General features: G+C 42.2%; 3 protein-coding genes across 5 annotated transcripts in view; 2 read left to right on the top strand and 1 right to left on the bottom strand.

Annotated features, from left to right (window-relative positions):
• The window catches only part of LOC113016285 (phospholipase D1-like), a 386,460-nt gene extending 373,859 nt beyond the window's left edge, over nt 1-12,601 (bottom strand). Inside the window, exon 1 of the mRNA XM_080296599.1 lies at nt 12,248-12,601. Coding sequence (XP_080152725.1) covers nt 12,248-12,283 — 36 coding nt within the window. The 5' untranslated portion in view covers nt 12,284-12,601. The remainder of the gene's footprint in view (nt 1-12,247) is intronic.
• Nucleotides 1-18,369, top strand: part of LOC145423945 (ribonuclease inhibitor-like) — a 141,627-nt gene that overhangs the window by 59,827 nt on the left and 63,431 nt on the right. The window lies entirely within an intron of this gene.
• LOC145423809 (uncharacterized) overlaps nt 1-18,369 on the top strand; it is a 38,655-nt gene that overhangs the window by 14,100 nt on the left and 6,186 nt on the right. The window contains exons 2-3 of one of the 3 annotated variants that reach the window (XR_013904854.1): nt 8,570-8,675; nt 16,740-17,816. Coding sequence is in view for 1 of the 3 variants with exons in the window: in XM_080296677.1 (XP_080152803.1) it covers nt 8,658-8,675 (18 nt within the window). In the remaining 2 variants the exon portion in view is untranslated. Of the gene's footprint in view, nt 1-8,569; nt 8,676-12,723; nt 16,212-16,739; nt 17,817-18,369 lie in introns of those variants that run through there. The other 2 variants (XR_013904855.1, XM_080296677.1) reach the window with 2 other exon arrangements.

An 18,369-nucleotide genomic window follows, 5' to 3' on the forward strand; every position in this document is an offset into this window, starting at 1 on the left:
AGTTTAACAAATGTATTAGCGGTTATCCCATTCAGTGATCTCATCTCATGGCAAACTGCATCCTACAAGCAAACAAAGAAATTGTTAATTTAATAGTGAAAATAAGAAAGTAACATTTTCAAAACCATCTCAGCTTGGTGGTGTTTTCTCCGGGTGTGCAAATCACATGTCTCTCTGCAGAGTGGTTTGAGTTCTGCAGGGTGTCATGAATGTCTCTTCCAGTTGTTTCCATCACTGTCCATAGGACCAGAGTCCAAATGTATGTAGAATAAACATTCAAACATACTAGTTAGTTTTGTTGTTTGTCAACATGGGTCTCAGCTATTTCCAAAGCTGCAGACCTCTCAGCACTCTAGTTTTATGGCCTCTACCAACCCCCATCACCTCATTCAAGCCTTCGTCCTGTGAGGGGGATATTTATGACTCCTTCATTGTCCACGCTCTGCAGAGAAACACCTCTGTGGAAAGGGTGCAGGGTTCTGTTATCTTACTGCTGTTGTGATCCCAGCAGTCTTCAGGGTATCATCGTATTCACAGTACAGTGGCACAGCATTAGGTGATGTTCATAGGAAACTGCTGTCATCACCACCATAGCTTCTGGTTCCTGTGCTTTTCACAGAATCATGATGTCATCCTCGAACTCCTTCTGCACTGTCGATGGAGCCTGGCACGCTCCCGTCATCCCTCGAGTTTTCCTGTCCCAACGCTGCTGAAGATGATCTCTGGTCCTCCTGAAGTCTCTCTCCTGGCCTCAGCTCCCATCCTGTGGACGATCCTCTCAGGCACTCCTTCTCATCATGGATAGTCCTGATTTTGGGCCTGCTGGATCTGTCTCAAAACACTCAGCTTCTCTGCCTTCCTCCTGGTTCAGCTGATTCAGCCGTCACGCCTCGCACTTGGTTGCCCTAGAGTTGATCAGAGGCTGGAGGTTGAAGTGCGAGCTTACCCTACGGGGGCTCAATCAGCACTCCCCCCTCACCACCGAAACAACCAAGTGTGAGATTTCTCTATTGTGCTGTCTTGAGGGTGCCGGGGTTTCCTGGGACCTCAACCTCTTTGCAGTGGATCTGATAAATCCAGGAGGGTCTCTCTGCTATTTTGCAGGCAGTTTCATGGTCCTTGCTGTGGCTCCAAGGTCTGATCTCATGCTGGGCCCCAAACAGCTTGACCTTTGACCTCAACCACTGCCTGGGCTATGCCTGGAATGTTTCTCGCTTCTCACTGCTGCACCTGTATTTCAGAAAGACTTCTATTTGGAGAGCATGTCAACAATCATCAAACCACATTCTTTAGTTCAGTGAACTTCACTAATAGGCCATCAAAGCCTCATCTGAACCTGGATGCACCACTTGCATAGATTTAATACTTGTAAATAAACAGCTAATCACACAAATCACTGCAACAATAATAGTAAACATTGTTTAATGTTAATTCTGGACCCCACCTCTTGACGCATGGACAACCATGCGTCAACTCACCAAACCAGGATCCCTGTCTTAAAAACTGGCTCCACCAGGAGCCTGCATACAATAAAATCAACTTCACCCTTATAAACAATATATCAGAAGAGTAATAAGCATTCAACATCAGCAAGACAAGTGTCATGTGCAGGTTTTCTTAAATCAGGAAACTACAATTATTTCCCTAATTTGCCTCAGACATGGATCATCCCATGTGCTCAGTTAACATTAATGTAATCGGTGACTTCTTTTAAGCAAATTCACTCCACTCATATATCCCTATGGGCTCAAAGTGGCCAGCTAAGAGCCCATATTCAACTTTCCCAGAAACACCGTAACCTCAAATTTGTTTTACTCATGTCACTTGTCCGCTTCTGCCGAATCCTCCACAGCATTCTCAAAGAAACAAACATTAGCAATACACATTGACTGTGGTCAGACGGAGGTCAGACACAGGTCAACAGGTTCCAGAGGTGCCATAAAAACACCATAAAGGTAGCCAACCCTAGCTGTGGAAAGAATGACAGTTACATATAAACCCAGAAATCCTGTAGTAGGAAAACATTAACTAATCCGCTTATAAATCACATGATCAAACACATGATTAATCATCTGCTGTAAAAAGAAATGTAAATGTTAGCGCTGCGCAGGTGTGTGCACTTTCTCACAGTAATGTCTGTGAGCAACACAAGTTAGTGAATGACACACACATAGTAAATTCACAGACGGAAAAAATGGCATTTAAAAGATTAAATCGTCATGCAACCGCGAATGTTGCTGTCACCTTTCTGCTCCTGTAACAAAAAACACATAAATTCATCCACCCTTTTGTCCTGTCTAGGTGGAGGTTAACCTTGAGTCGTGGTCAAGTCCTGTCAGCTTTTACCAGTCAGTCAGTTTGTTCTTTATTTCCATTCATTCATTCATTCATTCTTTGCTGATAGTGGAACCTGTCGTCGCATTTAGTTTCCACTTCCAGCAAAATGACGTCATTTCAAAAAGAAAAAGAACTTCTAGATCGGATTACCTTGCTGAATCCGGTTTAGGCTGGGACATTCATTTAATAATTGTCCCAAATAAGTGGCTTTCTCCTGAGCCCATTTTAATGTGGAGAAACCTCACTTGTAACGGCGTTCTCGACAGGTCGTATAGCACTTTTAATTTCTGACGTGCAGATCTGCTTAAAGAAAAGAAATAGACAAACAAAATCAATGCCTGTTCAAAAGATAAAATGAAAAATAACAGAGATTATCAAACAAAACTTTCAGTGCACTGTGAAAGTATCAAAATTAAAAGGCCTTGTTAAGTCATGACACAAACTCCTCATCTCAGGAGGGTAAATCATACCATTAGCATGGTTCATCATACCATCATACTAATCGGCAGGCTCGACTTCACAACAGAAGAAAAACCATCAGCTAGATTCACTCCAAGCCAACCATCAGCTGCACAACACACAACATAACCCTAATGTCTTATTAGCTATGAGTTTAATCACCAGGTCTGTGCTCTTCACTCATTTAGGCCACAGATCTATTGTATTCAATTTTCCTTTTCCCTTCATCATAAAACATGTGACATGCTGTCATGCACTTCATAAAAGAAGTTTGTTCTGACGTATTCAGAGTTGTGTATCTACACAGCAAATTCAAAAGTGTTACATTTTTTGGTGTTAATAGTCTTCTTGCAAAAGTAGAGTTAATTTTACTCTAAGCAGAGTCACATTCTTTTAATGTAACTCTGAGGTGTAAAATGATAGTAGTTAAAATCGAGTGTTAAAAATGAGTGTTTCTATGTCAAATCTGGACGTGTTACAATGGAAACATTAACTCTTGACCTCTTAACTCTGAACTCCTACAGGGGCTATGACACCAATAGAGTAAATTCATAGACTCCGCCCCCAGCACAGCTCCAATCGAAGCTGAAGTGAAGCCGTTTCGGAACATTTTGCTCTACATATTTGAGTTGTTTGCCATGCTTGGTAAGTCATTCTTTCAAAGATTGTTTCAATTATTTCTATTAGCTTTTACTTCTGTGGCTCTTTGGAGTTGAGACGAAGCTGTGTGAAAGGCATTAGCTATGTTGCTCGGTGATAGCATAACATTCTGTTTTAGCTAGCTGAAAGGTATTGTTTGCGGCAAATACCACAGCCTTGAAAAAAAGCTTGCATGTGAATTTTCAGTCAAACTTTTGGTCAAATACACCTAAAACAATGTCTAGAATGTGAAACGTTGGTATAATGGTGCAACTGGAGCCTGAAAACGATCGCCCATAAAAAAAACAAACAAACAAGCAAACAGCAGTAGCAGGCGTCCTGACTGGAGTCTATGTTAGCATTTAGATCCCTCCAGTTTTATGCACACGGTTTAGGTAAAAATGAAAAAAGTTGAGGTTTTACATTTAGTTCAGTATTACCTGTTGCCTGTGTCTTTGTCTTTTGGGAAAATACTTTACACAAGTAATGGCTCAAAGAGGATTCCTTTTTTTTTTACTGTGCTGAATTGTTTACTGGCTTATTTGTGCCATTAATTAGTGTCAACTAATTTTTATTCAATCTCCGCACAGGATATGCTTGTGAAGATGGAATATGGGGGAGAGCAGAAGTGCGTTGAAGTTCCACAAAGGGATGAATGAAGGACATGCATATTGTATTGAAGAAATAAGTGATGAGATGCTGTTATTTGCATTTACCATGTCGGACCTTTTGATAAACAAAATTATAATGAAAGTGAGAACATGTACACTGTTACATCTTTCAGAAAATGTTTTGAAATTGTGGTGCACAGTTCAGAATAAATGTTTTTCAAAAACCATTGCATCTTTTTAGTAAATGTTTATTTCCAAAAGAAATTTCTAGAAGTTCAGAACAGTAAAATTCCCGCTTTTTAGAATTAATTACAAGATAACTCTTAAGTAGTTAAACTAAAATACTCTTTGAGAGTTAATATATAAACTCTTAACACTAAGTGTTAAATTATCAACTCCAGACAGATTTGGTGTTTAACACTAAATCAGAGTTAACATACCAACTCTCCAAAAAGAGTTAAATTAACACTCTCTGGTGTGGACCCATATAGACACTTTAATAGTGTTGAAATCAAATCTGACAGTGTTAATTTGGACATGCTGGATTTGCTGTGTAGATACAGAATTCACTCGCACATCAAAGCAGGAAACTCAGTGTTTTAGAGTCTCCACTCAACACAACAACTCCAAAACATCTCATTCACTCGTGCTAGAATTCAGTCACCTTTCATTAATCTAAAACCGATCAACTAATTTGCATATCAGCTATTAACCCACTAAGTTGACAGGACAACGGGAAAGCATGTTCAAAATAGTATCACAAAAGACAATTTCCCTCATACAGTAAATCACTTGCTGCATCAATCAATCAGGAAGCTTCTCCCAATTTACCATTTTAACACTAAATTTATTGTCTGATCACTGGTTAGTCAAACCAGGATCTTTTTTCCCCCACAAAGGTTAAATTGTTGTCCTGCAACCTAGAGAGTCACATTTTTTTTAGGATAAATGCAGTATTTGATAACAAGTGTCTGCTAAATTGACACTATTTTACACTGACGAAAGATAACAAGCTAATTTTCATTGCATGGGTGTTTGTGTTATTAGGCAGGTCTAATGCATGTCTGTGGAGCTGCATGTTCAGCAGAGCATGTTCTTAAAGCTGCCTTTCCTACACACTTCTCTGCTATTATTTAATCATTTCTTAACTAATGTGCTATGAGTCTTCATGAGTCATTTTGTGTTTGGAATTGTTAGTAGGGTTAAATCATGTTCTGCTTGTTTGTGTGATTTTGTATGTTTCTATTTTCGCAGTGTTTCAGACTCCTTCACAATTTTCCCACTTAAGCAGTCAGTTTTCTTTTCCCCAGGTTTGCTAACCCAAATTTTGATTTCCCACATTTAATAACAGCATTCCTCTGTGTTTCCACTTACTCTCACTCTTTTGTCATCTCACTCTCTTGTCCTCTCCCACTTTCAACAGTCCACAGCCAGCAGTTCTCCTTCAGCTTTGTCCTGTGTTCCACTGTCTCTTCTTGCCATTTTACTCCACAGGTGGCAAATGTCAAACTCCAACAGTCTCCTCAGTTCTCCTCAAAAGTTTTCTTCACATGCATAGTGAAGTTGCAGCTTGTTGGAAACACAGTGCCATTCATCCGATCAGTCAGGATGATGGGTTTGCACTTCTTCTCTGATGCTGTTTGTCCACATTGCTGCTGCTCGCTGGGACATTTTGTTCAGGACTTTGCTGCTGTCTCTTTATCTGCCATGTTATTGCTCTTTGGAGCTGCATTCCTTGTCTTCAGGGAGGTGAGAGCTTGCTTGTGAGGTTGAGAAACACATGGTGCTGTAAATAAGTCAGCCAGAAACTTGGCCTGAACATTTCCAATGATGTTAAACTATAACTTTCTTCCGACCGCTGCATGTGGAAAATTGATTCAGGTCTGCTTTTCACCTGAAAGTGACAAACTAAGACATGTTCATTATTATCATCACTGCTTAATCAACACACATCTCTCTCTCTCTCTCTCTCTGTCTGTGTGAACAATCCTTTCTTAAAAGCAGAAAATGACATTGTAGTTGTTTTTCGGCTGATCAACACGAAACCTTTTTCCTATGATTATTTTTCTTCGTCTACAATGTAATTTTTCTCTTTTTCACTCTTTTTTTTCCCTTTACAATAGCTTGTGATCCGCAAAATCACCGCTCTCACTCACAATCAGAGGCAATTACTTTTGCACAGTGCACAAAAACACTGTGATGTCAGACACATTCACACTCACTTTGTCATCTGCATAAATAAATCATATGGCTGTAGATATGTGCCATGGTGATCCATAGGCATGATCACACGTTTATTTAATTATTTTCAACCCAACAAAACAAATAAACAAAAACATGATGCTGATGCTATGAACACTACACACACACGAGTCAAGATGCAGGAAAACTGCTCATGGAAACGCTGCACACTCCAGTTATCATATGTCTGTGAAGGTTCTCAGTCATCCAGGTCATCGTAGTCAAAGGAGCTTGCAAAGAAAAGCATCTGGGCTTCTTTAAGTTGCTTGAAGACGTTTCACCTCTCATCCGAGAAGCTTCTTCAGTTCTAAGGTCAAATGGTGGAGAGTCCCAGATATAAACCTAGTGGGAGTGAACCCCACAGAGGGACAAAAGGACCCCCTGACGATCCTCTAATCACCTGAGCCAAGGTGTGAAATTGGGTGTGGGACCCAATCAGCCAGAGTTTCGGGTGTGTTAACACACACCCAGGAGTTGTTTGCTCAAACACTCTAAGAAATATCTGTGCTGTTAACAGTTTCATGCTTCAAGAGACACTCTTTAAAGTGTGTCAGCAAGCACAAGATTAAGTATGTGTGCATAGCACCACACATGCACATGAGTTGGAGACTGGGCAGTCATAAGTGCTGAAAAGCCTTTGTACTGGCCCTGCATATTTGAAGCATCATCTGTTGCATTCCCAATGTACATGACCTTGTCTAGATTCAGATGCTCTAAAACTCCAGAAAGCAAGTTTACAAAGTACTGCCCTGTGGATGCTTCGCACCTCACTATGGAGACAAGCCTCTCCTGCACAGACTCAGTAACATACCTGATGATTACTGAACACTGATCATAACCTGTGATGTCTTGGGTTGTGTCTAGCTGAACAGAAAACATCCCAGCTTTCTGGACATCACTGGCGATGCTCTCTTGAAGGAGATGGCCAAGTGCATCAATCACTGAGTTGACAGTTGTTTTGGAGAGTAGGGTGATGAGAGATCCTCTACCTCTTGATCCACTGGTCTGATGCAACTTCTTGCTTTTTTCAATGCAGTCATTCAAATGTTCTCCAAGGCACATATCATACTTGCCTAATAACACAATCAGTTCCAGAAAGTTACCATGATCGATGGTGTTATCACCTAAAGTGTATGCAGCCTCATTCTCCACATGCCTATAGCTGAGTCCCCTCTTCCCAAGTACTTTGATCACATCCACTATACGCTCTAAAACTTGCCGTCTGTTTTTCACTTGTGCTCTGTGAGCTGACAACTGACTGCCAGCAAACAAGCTCCTGATGTTGCCTTTTGAGCACCTTAAGAAAAAAGCTTCAGCACAGGTCTGGTGTGTATTGCTCTTTTCATGCTCCTCTGTGCGCAGATGTATATGTCGCCAGTCACTCATGCCTGTTATAAATGTGCTGGTGTCAGTCAGCCTTGCAAATGCCAGAAACAGCAAAGCAGAACAATAAATGGCGTTCTTTGCAATAAGTAAGCCACTTCCTGTTGGTGCCATCTTTACAGCTGAACACCCTCATCACAACTGCACTGCTACTGTTCTGCTGTGGGTGGTAATCTAAGAAGGCCTGTAATATGGCAGGTTCAGGGCGAGCAAAGTAATCGATGCCCTGGCTCTCTCTCTCTTGCTCTTCTATCTCTCTCTCTTGCTCTTCCATCTCTCTCTCTTGCTTGCTCTCTCTCTTCCTTTTCCTAAATCCCTCGTTTTGCACAGTCCCTGACGTGCTCTCCGTTGTTGTTTCCCTGCTAGTTTTAGCATCACACGGCACAGCTTCTGTATCACGTGGTATAAGGCTCCGCCCTTGTCATTTGTTGAGCAGGAAGAGTGAGCGCTTGTTTTCATGCAGAGTACGTCCCGGATCAAAATGTGAAGTTTTACAAATCACCACTTTAGTTAATATCATTTCAGTCTCAGACAATCTCGTTTCTCTTACAGAGGTTGAATGCACCTTCTGCGGATGGCGGTACCACACAGTGTGCGTGGACTTCCCCTGCACAGAAGGCAACTACAAATGCTGTGAATGCTAAATAAACAGAAACAAATGATCCCTTTTGTCTTTGCTTGATGATTGGTTTGAGTCTTGACAATCCACATTGCTGGCGTTGCATCTTTCAATGCCAGCAATGGCAGGTATCAGTGCTCAAAGCTTTTGTGTTTGTTTCCAACAAGTTGCCCACCTCGGGAAACAAAAATGTGTTCTTTTACTTGTCAGATGAACATATGAGACACTTTGACTCTTCAGTGCAGTGTGGAGCCTAACAAAGATCTGTTTTGTGTCCCAGCTGATCAGCAGGAGGAGGAGAGTCTGACGGAGCAGCAGAGGAACATTTTCGGCTACTTGGACTCAGCTCAGCCACTACAGAGGAAACAATGAGCTCAACACAGAAGGTGACAGACAGAGCAGGACCATATGACCAAAGATATTTATCACCACATACATTTGAACATTTGAACACAGCTCAGATTAACAGAGCAAATGCAAATTCCTCGCTGACAGTTTAACCAAAAGGCGTTTCCAGTGGAAACTGGCCGACACATCCTGAGCATAACCATGTATAATATCCACTAAACTTCAGAAGAGGTTATTGTTGGGTCTAAACTCAGACCCCGCTGTATCCAGGACTTATTCCCATGAAAGAAAAGCAAGGCAACAGTGTTCGATCGATTTCTTGCGCAAGGGAGGCCCTTCATCTGTGACCAGCACGTCGAAATGACCACAATGGTGGCCTCCTCTCGCTGCCTTTTATTGACAAACTTCAAACAATAGTTTACAAAACACCTCCCCTTGCAACCCCCCTTTGGTTACAAAGACAAGGACTGTATGTAAATGTATACAGTGTGTGTGTGTGTGTGTGTGTGTGTGTGTGTGTGTGTGTGTGTGTGTGTGTGTGTGTGTGTGTGTGTGACCTCCTGCTGACCAAAGGGTCATAAACCCAGGAAGCTTACATCAAAAGAAACAGATCTTTCAGATAGGATGTATCTACAATAAAACCTCCCCCAGCACAGAGTGGCTGGAGAGGTGGTCAGGATCAAAGGAATGGCTTTGATCCTACTGCTTAAACTAAGACTGTACAAATTTAAGAAACACAATGGCAACATTCAACAATTAGACTTAACATTTCCCTCCTTTTTGTCATTGTATACTTAAATTTCTTATAACTTATGCACCCTTTGTTTAGACAGTGTCAGTGTAGATTTCATTCATGCACAGTAAACTACATCCTATACATAAGCAAATCAGTATCAACAGTTCAAAAACAGGAATTAATATTTTCAAAAGAAGATGCCACCAAGGACCAGACGGTAACCAAGCTATCCAGCCTTGTGGCGGATCTACTCCTGTCGTGCAATTCATCATGTATTTCTTCAAGTAAACAACTGAATGTCAAAGGTCAAACAAGAAGAATCATCATTCTCAAAAATCATATGTCTCTACAATCCAACTGTATACAGACATAGGTATTTAAACGCATCAGTTGACTTTATTGTTTGTCCATGTGGCTCTCAGCTAACTTCAAAGCTGCAGCCTGGTCAACACCCTTCTTTATGTCTCCTATCAACCCCCCAAATCTTCTCACTGTAGGCATCCTGTGGGGGTTAGGGTCAACTGGTGAATTATCTGCATTTACAACTCTTCTCCTGTCCTGTTGTCACCACAGAAAAAGCTTTGTAAAGGAAATTGGATCAAGCTGTTTTGATCTTCTTGGCTCAAAACCTCAAGTGTTCATGATGTAAATGTAGACAAAAGGCTTCTCTGTTTACATCCTTCTTGCAGAAGACAAAAGAATAGGTGATGTTGCCATGTTCCATGGTTAATCTCCAACTTGGGCTAATCCATTGTCCTTCGTACACATAGGCAATTGGCCTGTTTCCAGTTCGTTTAACTGTATAATGTCCTGCAACAAGTCATATTCTTTGAGTCAGACGAGCAGGTCTGTCCTACCAGAGCAGTTCACCTTCCCAGCTACTGGTGAATCAACCTTCCATTCAGGTTCAGAGCAGTTGAAAAGTTGGCAGTGTTCCTGGATGTGTTGCTAAGGCAACCAAACAAACTGTCTCGCTCTCAGTGATGCTATAGGCCACAGTCCAGAAGAATGTGTAGCCAGTGGCATCACAAGCATAACCATTGGTCTCGTTGTTTATGTGAGCGGTTGTGTTCATAAACTGCCACCAGTAGTTGTTGAAAACCCATGCGGCACTTGGTGTGGTTTGCTCTGTTCCAGTGCGCTCCCTGTCATCCCACTCAGGGTCCACAGGCTCAAGAAGATGCACTACACATTCCCAGCCATTCTGATGAGTACCTGTGGCTCAGTTGGTTTCTTCACCGGATTGAGACGAGGGGCCCTGGAGGCTTTCCCCCCCCTTTGTTCCCTGTCTTCCTGCCACTCCGAACTGGCCTTGATGTGTGTCACCTTCTTGCAGTGCGCTTGATGTATCCAAGTGTTCCTTCCGGCAATCTTCACTGCTGTGGTCGTCGTCAGCAGCATCCAATATGGACCTTCCCATCGTGGACTGGACCAGCACTTCCTCTCCATGGCCTTATCAACATCCAATCTCCAGACTTCAGGCTCTGCTCCTGCAGAGAAACAGAATCATCTGGCAGATCATTTGTTCTCATAACTACTTTACTTTTAAACATTTTCAAGCATCTAATCTGCTAATATGCTCTCTCTTCTGCTTTTCTATCATCACTACAGAAGACTGGAACTCTAAATGCTCTAACATGTGTTATCTCAAAGAGTCAGACCGTTCTCTGTTAGAGTAATCCTCATGTACTTATTCTATACAGTCTAACCATGTCCTGCCTGTCTTCCTAAATCTTAACTTTACTGTTCCATTAGTTCTCTCTGCCTGCAAAAAGTTTTTTTTTTAAGTATTTAATAATCCTAGAGTGAGTATAACGACTGCTCATCTCCCTCCTGTTTGAGACATGGTATAGCCAATGGCTCAAAATAGCAGCAGTCTTATACAAATTATTAGGCAGTATTGGTTTATCACACAGATAAAAAATCATCCTGCAAGCTTGCTCCCTCTGTAAGTCACAACTGTTTTCCTGCTGTAGGTGAGTGGGCCTGCATGTCTGCTGATGCTGTACTGATAAAAGGTTAACACCATGTTTAATTAAAGCTGCCTCTTTTGCGATCTTATCTGCAAGAACTTTCCCTAATGCAACTGGATCTTTCCCTCACATGTGTGCTGCACATTTACAAACGGCAATTCCACTGGTTAACAACACTGCATCCAGCAGATTTTGCAAGAGTTTGGTGTGTCCTGCAGGTTTCCCTGTAGAGGTTGTCACACCTCGTCTCACTCACTGCACTACAAAGAAATGTACAGTAGCAAATGTATACTGTCTATCAGTGTATATTGTCTCTCTACAGCTTTACACGCTTCCGTTAAAGCTAGCATCTCTGCTGCTCAAGCAAATATGAAACATGCTAGTTGTCCTACACAGATAACTCTCTCTCACTGTCTGCTACAGTAAAACCTGTTCTAGTCTGTCCCTCTGCTATTGTAAAACTCAAATCATCAACAAACCAAACCTTTCCCTCAACGAGTGGCACATCTATTAAGTCATCCCTCAGCTTACACGTCTTCTCCTCGCGCTCTCTACACTCATGAGAAGTGCCCTCCTCCATTGGCAAAAAGGGTTGGACAGATTCAGAATTCTGCACCACTTTATGGTAATATGTGTGGTTGTGAGAGTAACAGTAACATTAAAGACAAGCGTCTTGTAGGTGACAGAAATGTAAGTTTAGTCTGCAGTAGTAAACACCTACCTCGTGTGGAACTAACAATGTCAAAAGGTGAAATAAACTATTGAAACATTGTACAGCTTAAGCTGCTGCACATACTGATCTCACCATGGAGAAAGCATGAGCAACTAGAGCTAATCTTTTAGGATAGTAAGTTACTGGCTTCACTTGTGGAAAAAGTGCTGTTAGTTATTTTACAGTCACCTGGCATTTGTGCTGTTCAGAGAACCACAAGTCCATCGCTGGACCTCCTCTGCACTGTCACTTTTTGGAGCTTGGCACGCTCCCTCAGGTTCCATTTTGTGGGCGATCCTCTCAGCCACTCCTTCTCGCCATGGCACCTCACGACATCTACAAATTGAAAAAATGACACTCCTCTCGCCACACGGCTTTCGCCATGTGTCAACTCCCCAATGAGACATGTACAAGAGTGTTGCACAGTCTCCCTAAAACAATCTCCAGGGTTTGTCCCTTGGAGCAGCTTCACTCCAAGCTGTAACCCTGTGTAAAAACATTAGTCAGCACTTAAATGTTCAGCTTGTTTAACTCCCAGCTCCTGTATCACAGAAGACAAAGTCTTAAATTTAAAACAACTTCACATTTGCAACCAACTATAGATCATAAGAGTAATAAAGTATTCAGCATCACAGAGACGAGTATCATTGCAGGTTTATTCTAAACTCATTAAATCCTACTTTTTCCCATAATTTATTCCAAATTATTTAACATCTCAATGTTATTCCACATTGTAATCAGTGACTTCCCTTAAGTTTGTCACTCACCATGAGCCCAACAGTGTGGTCAGATATTGAGCTCCATGTAACTATTCTGTAACCACTGCACATCTGTTCAATCGTCACTTGTCTGTCTGTGCCGAATCCTTTACAAATCACATGATCAACCATCTGCTGTAAAAAGAAATGTAAATGTTAGCGCTGCGCAGGTGTATACACTTTCTCACAGTAATGTCTGTGAGCACACAAGTTAGTCAATGACACACACATGGTAAATTCACAGACAGAATTTAAACTAAAAAGGTTAAATTTTCAGAGTTCACATAGTCATGTGACCCAAGTTTCCTCCTGTGGCTCCTTCTGCTCCTGCAACAGAGACACACACAGAGATACATCCACACCTTTGTCAGGTGGGGGTTGACTTCACACAATGGTGTTAAGTCAATCAGTCTTGTCAGCTTTTGTCAGTCAGTCAGTTCCCCATTTACCGTATTTTCACGACCATAAGGCACACTTAAAAGTCTTAGATTTTCTTCAAAAAGTGCGGCGCGCCCTATAGCACGGTGCGCCCTATGTGTTGTAAGGAGGACGTAGTAGAGAACACCATGAGAACGTTAAAGGGTGAAGTGTGGGCATTGATCGTATATACCGGGACAATCATTGTTTTAAGAACCCTGAAAATGGCAAAGAGACACGCTTACGAAGCACAGTTTAAACTGAAGGCCATCAGCTACGCAGAGGAACATGGAAATCGAGCAGCGGCAGGTCAAGAAAACGCAGCTGAGTTTCCGCGGACAAAAGGCAAGGTGGCTCGAGTTGGAGGAAAGACTCGAGCGGTGGATCATCGAGCAAAGAACGAGCGGGAGAAGCGTTTCGACGGTCACCATTCGGCTAAAAGCAGTTTCACTAGCTGAAGAGATGAACATTGAACATTTCCAAGGAGGTTTGCTTTCGTTTTATGAAACGGTGCCATTTTTTCCATCTGGACCAGGACTACGGTAGCGCAGCAACTTCCAGCGGATTATAAGGAAAAGCTGGCCATCTTCCGCTCCTACTGCAGCAAACACATCGGCGACAAAAACATCCAGCCCAGCCACATTACAAACATGGACGAGGTCCCGCTCACTTTTGACATCCCGGTAAGTCACACTGTGGAGAAGAAGGGGACCAGCACGGTAGCGATACGCACAACGGGGTATGAAAAGTCTTCTTTTACTGTTATGCTTGGCTGCCATGCTAATGGACAGAAACTGCCGCCTATGGTGATTTTTAAGCGAAAGACTTTGCCTAAAGAGAAGTTTCCAGCAGGAATCATCATTAAGGCAAATGAAAAGGGCTGGATGGATGAGGAAATGATGAAAGACTGGCTGAGGGAGGTGTATGTAAGGAGACCAGGTGGTTTTTTCCACGCATCACCATCGTTGTTGATCTGTGACTCTATGCGTGCCCACCTCACAGCCGATGTGAAAAAACTAGTGAAGCAAATGAACTGTGAGCTTGCTGTCATTCCGGGAGGCCTGACAAAGGAACTCCAACCGCTGGACATCGGTGTGAACCACCCGTTCAAAGTAAGGCTGCGAGCGGCCTGGGAGCGATGGATGACCGATGGAGACCACAGTTTCACTAAGAGTGGAAGGCAGCGCCGGGTGAGTTACGCCACAATTTGCCAATGGATTGTAGATGCTTGGGCTAACATGGCTGCTGACACTGTTGTTCGAGCTTTCGCAAAAGCCGGCATCGTTTCCGAGGAGCCGCACGGCACGGAAAGTGACTCTGACGGTGAAGACAGTGAACCTGGCATGTTTGATGGAGATTTAGCGCAGCTGTTCAATTCAGACACAGAGGATGAGGACTTCGATGGGTTTGATTGATGATAAAAATGTGAGTACCAAACTTTGTTTTGCTCCTGCTTTATTTTTAAATACGCACACTTGTATGCTTGTGTGCTGTTGATGATGACGATTATTGGTAATAAAAATGTGAGTAAGGTACCGAATTCAGGTTTGCTCCTGCTTTATTTTTAAATACGCACACTTGTATGCTTGTGTGTTGTTGATGATGACGATTACCGGCAATAGAAATGTGAGTAAGGTACCGAATTCAGGTTTGCTCCCGCTTTATTTTTAAATACGCATACGGTACTTGTATGCGCCCTATGGTCCAGTGCGCCTTATGTGTGTGTTAAATACAGTAAGGGCACACATAACTGAGACTGCGCCTTTTAGCACAGTGCGCCTTATGGTCGTGAAAATACGGTATTTTAAAATTCTTACTCATTCACTCAGTGATTCCTTCTTTTGCTGATTGTAGAAATTATCGTCGCATTCGTTTCCACGCTCAGCAAAACAACGTCATTTCAAAAAGAAAAATAATTTAGACTGGATTTCCTCGTTGAATCCTTTTGGACAGGAACTTGTTTCCTGATTGTCCCAAATAAGAGCCCATTTTAATTTTGGAGAAGCTCACTTTGCAACAGTTTTCTCGACGACGCTTCGATTCTAATCGTGCAGATCTGCTCAAACAGAGATCATCAAACAAAACTTTCAGTGCACCATGAAAGTAACAAAATAAAAGAAAGAAAATAAAGGAAAGCAAAGAAAATAATGGAAAGAAAGGCCTTGTTTAAATCATGACACGTGTTCTTCATGCCAGGGGGATAAATCGTCACAACCCAATTGGCAGGCTCAACATAGTAACAAAAGACAAATCAAACAGCCAGTTAAATCTCAAACATTCATCCAATCAACACAACATACAGCATAACCCTGTTGTCTTAGCACATAATAAGTTTTAGTTCTCATGTAACTAAATGTGTGCCATGGTGTTACGCCCCCGTCTAGGGGTACAGGAACGCAACACAAGTTTGAAAGAATTGCCCCGCCCTGGTCCCCAAAACCATACACAAAGGGAAACCAATTTCTCAGTGAATCGTGGTTTATTTTTCTACACTGCAAAAATGAAGCTCCGGGGTGAACAAAGACCAAAATAACAAACAAAACAAGCTAAGTCAGGAGGAGGTGTTATCTAAAACCCTATGTGAAATCAAACATCAAACAAAAGACAAGCACTACACCTAACTCCCTAACTGAAATAAACAGGAGAAAACAGTGCAAGGAAAAAACAATAAGGCAGCTCACCCCTTCTGTTGCAGTGCTATTTACAATGAAAACTAATGTACACACTATATACAAAACTCCAAAAAGTCACACAAAGTCACAGGCACAAAAGTCTCAGGTTTTGGAGGCCAGGGTCAGGTCTGCTGCTGCTGTCAGTGGCTGCCCCGGGACAACTGCTGGTGAGGGATTTGAATGAAGATCACATGGCCAGGGGACCAATCAGCAGCCGTCAGCTCATCCACTCCGGGACCTGCAAAGACTTAAAGGCACAGACAACACAGCCACCAAAACAGATTATGGACAGGGCCATAACACATGGTAAAACTTCTTCACACACCAGAAACTCACAATCAGCTCACTCAGCTCACTCATTTAAGACCTCTCATCAGCATTCTGTTTTCTCCTCTATGATGCAACCATCTGTCCTCCTATAATATTCAGGCCACTAGTCTATGTATCACTTTCATCTTACTAGTGACTTGGACAAGATGACAAACAGAATCTCATGCTTAAGATGCTGTCTGGTCTTCATGAGTGTCATTGTATGTGTATATGCATGTAGGGTTAGTATAGTTAATGCATTTTCAGTATGTTTTTGTGTTCATCTCTCATCACATTATTGTACTTTATTGAGCCCCGTGGGGGGGCTCAATAAAGTACACACTTCCATTATTCTCATCACTGCTTAAAACAACACACATCTCTCTCTGTTTTTTTTCCTTTAACTGTACTTTTCTCCAAAACAGAAAATAGCATTACAGCTGTTTCAGACTGAGAAACACCAAACACTCTTCATGCTATCATTCATCCACACAACTATTTTATTTCTTTTTGTCCACTGGGCAGGTGACCTGCAGAATCACGTCTGCCCCAGCTGGATACCTTTCACACACACCATGACGTCAGACACTCTCACACTCGCGGAATTGATCAGGAGAAAAACTTTCTTCATCTTCACACTCTGTTACAGAAACACCATATATTTTGTTTTTTTTGTGTTGTGTCAGGGATGGATATGTAGTTGTAACGTTTGTGTTCACTAACTTTCCTTTCTGTCTTGGACTCAATGCTGCTCCTAATGTCTCCCCATATTCATCCTGTAATCTGTCCTCCACTTCTGCCTCTGCTCTCTCACGTTCTTCTCTGGCTCTTCGTTCTGCTAATGTCATCCAGGGAAGGACGGATGTTGTTTGCTGTGCTGTATTTTTATGTGAAGTGTATATATTTATTTTTTATATTGCATGTATTTTGTGCAGTGTTTTATTTAGTTTGCATGTTTTAGTTGCCGGCAAATTGTCCTGGAGAGACTCCGCCCTTTCCCCTGTTTTTACTAATTGGACACACCTGAGAGGAAAGGAAAGTAATTTACAGAGTGCTGAATGACACATAAGAGGGTTGGAGCTGGTGTTCAAAAAGGAGGAAGCGAGACGATCAGGGGACAGACGACCAGCGACTGGAAAGGGGAAACGATCAGCGGAGAAAAGGCAGATGACCAGCGACTAGAGACGCGTAGACGGTGGCAAGAGCGACAAGAGCCAGTTGAGAACAGAAGCAGTGAGACCGCGGTGCCGATTGCAGTTTGAGGAAGCGGCGGGCGGAGTTGAGAGCTCTGCCCACCCGGGTAAGTCTGTGACTTATCCTTTTTATAAAGTAAACTGCCAAAGGAATAGTGACTGCCGCTCCCTCCCTTTCTTCAGTGCACCAAGACGTGGAATGCGGGGAGGAAGGCAAGGACTCCGCTGGGTTTCCCTTTTTTTTTTAATACCTCTTAGTTTTCTGTGACTTTTAGGCCGTGGTGGATTCCACTGGACTTTTAATGTTGTGTGTTATTGATTTTTATTGTGTCTTCCCTTGGCCAAGGTTGTTTTAATTCATTTTATATTTTTAACTATTTAAACATAATAAATTATATTTTTAATTCTACAGTTTTGTTTCGTGTGCTTTTGAGGAAGGTTTCCTTCCTTTAAAAAACACAAATCACCTGTGGAAAGAAGATAAGAGAAAGATAAAACTCAGCCTTTCCGCACCGGTGTCACACTAACATTCTTGCTCTTTCTAATGCTTTTCTACGGTGTTGTTCTAGAGTAGTTGCAGTGGATTGAGCTTTAGTTTCATCCTCAGGTTTCACAACTACTTCTTGCAATATTGCTCTTTTAACATTCTGTGCTTCTCTCCTCTTCTGAGTCTGCTCCAGCCACAACTTAGCAACTGCTAACTGCAATTCCTTCCTCTGCTTCGCTTTACCTGTTTTAGCTGCTACACTTACAGCTATTCTTTCTACCAGCATTTTACACTTAACTTCCACTAATGTCCCTTCAAATCCACATTTCTTACACCAACAACCTACACACTGCGTGCTGCCTGGTAAAACTTTCTGCATAAATTTTACATGTCCTTCTAAGGCAGACTTACACATTTTATTCTCTATTACAAGACAACAATCAGCGGAGAACTCTCTACGCCCCAAACGGCGGAG

Source organism: Astatotilapia calliptera, chromosome 3, assembly GCF_964374335.1.
Source record: "Astatotilapia calliptera chromosome 3, fAstCal68.1, whole genome shotgun sequence".
In the NCBI taxonomy this organism is placed as follows: Eukaryota; Metazoa; Chordata; class Actinopteri; order Cichliformes; family Cichlidae; genus Astatotilapia; species Astatotilapia calliptera.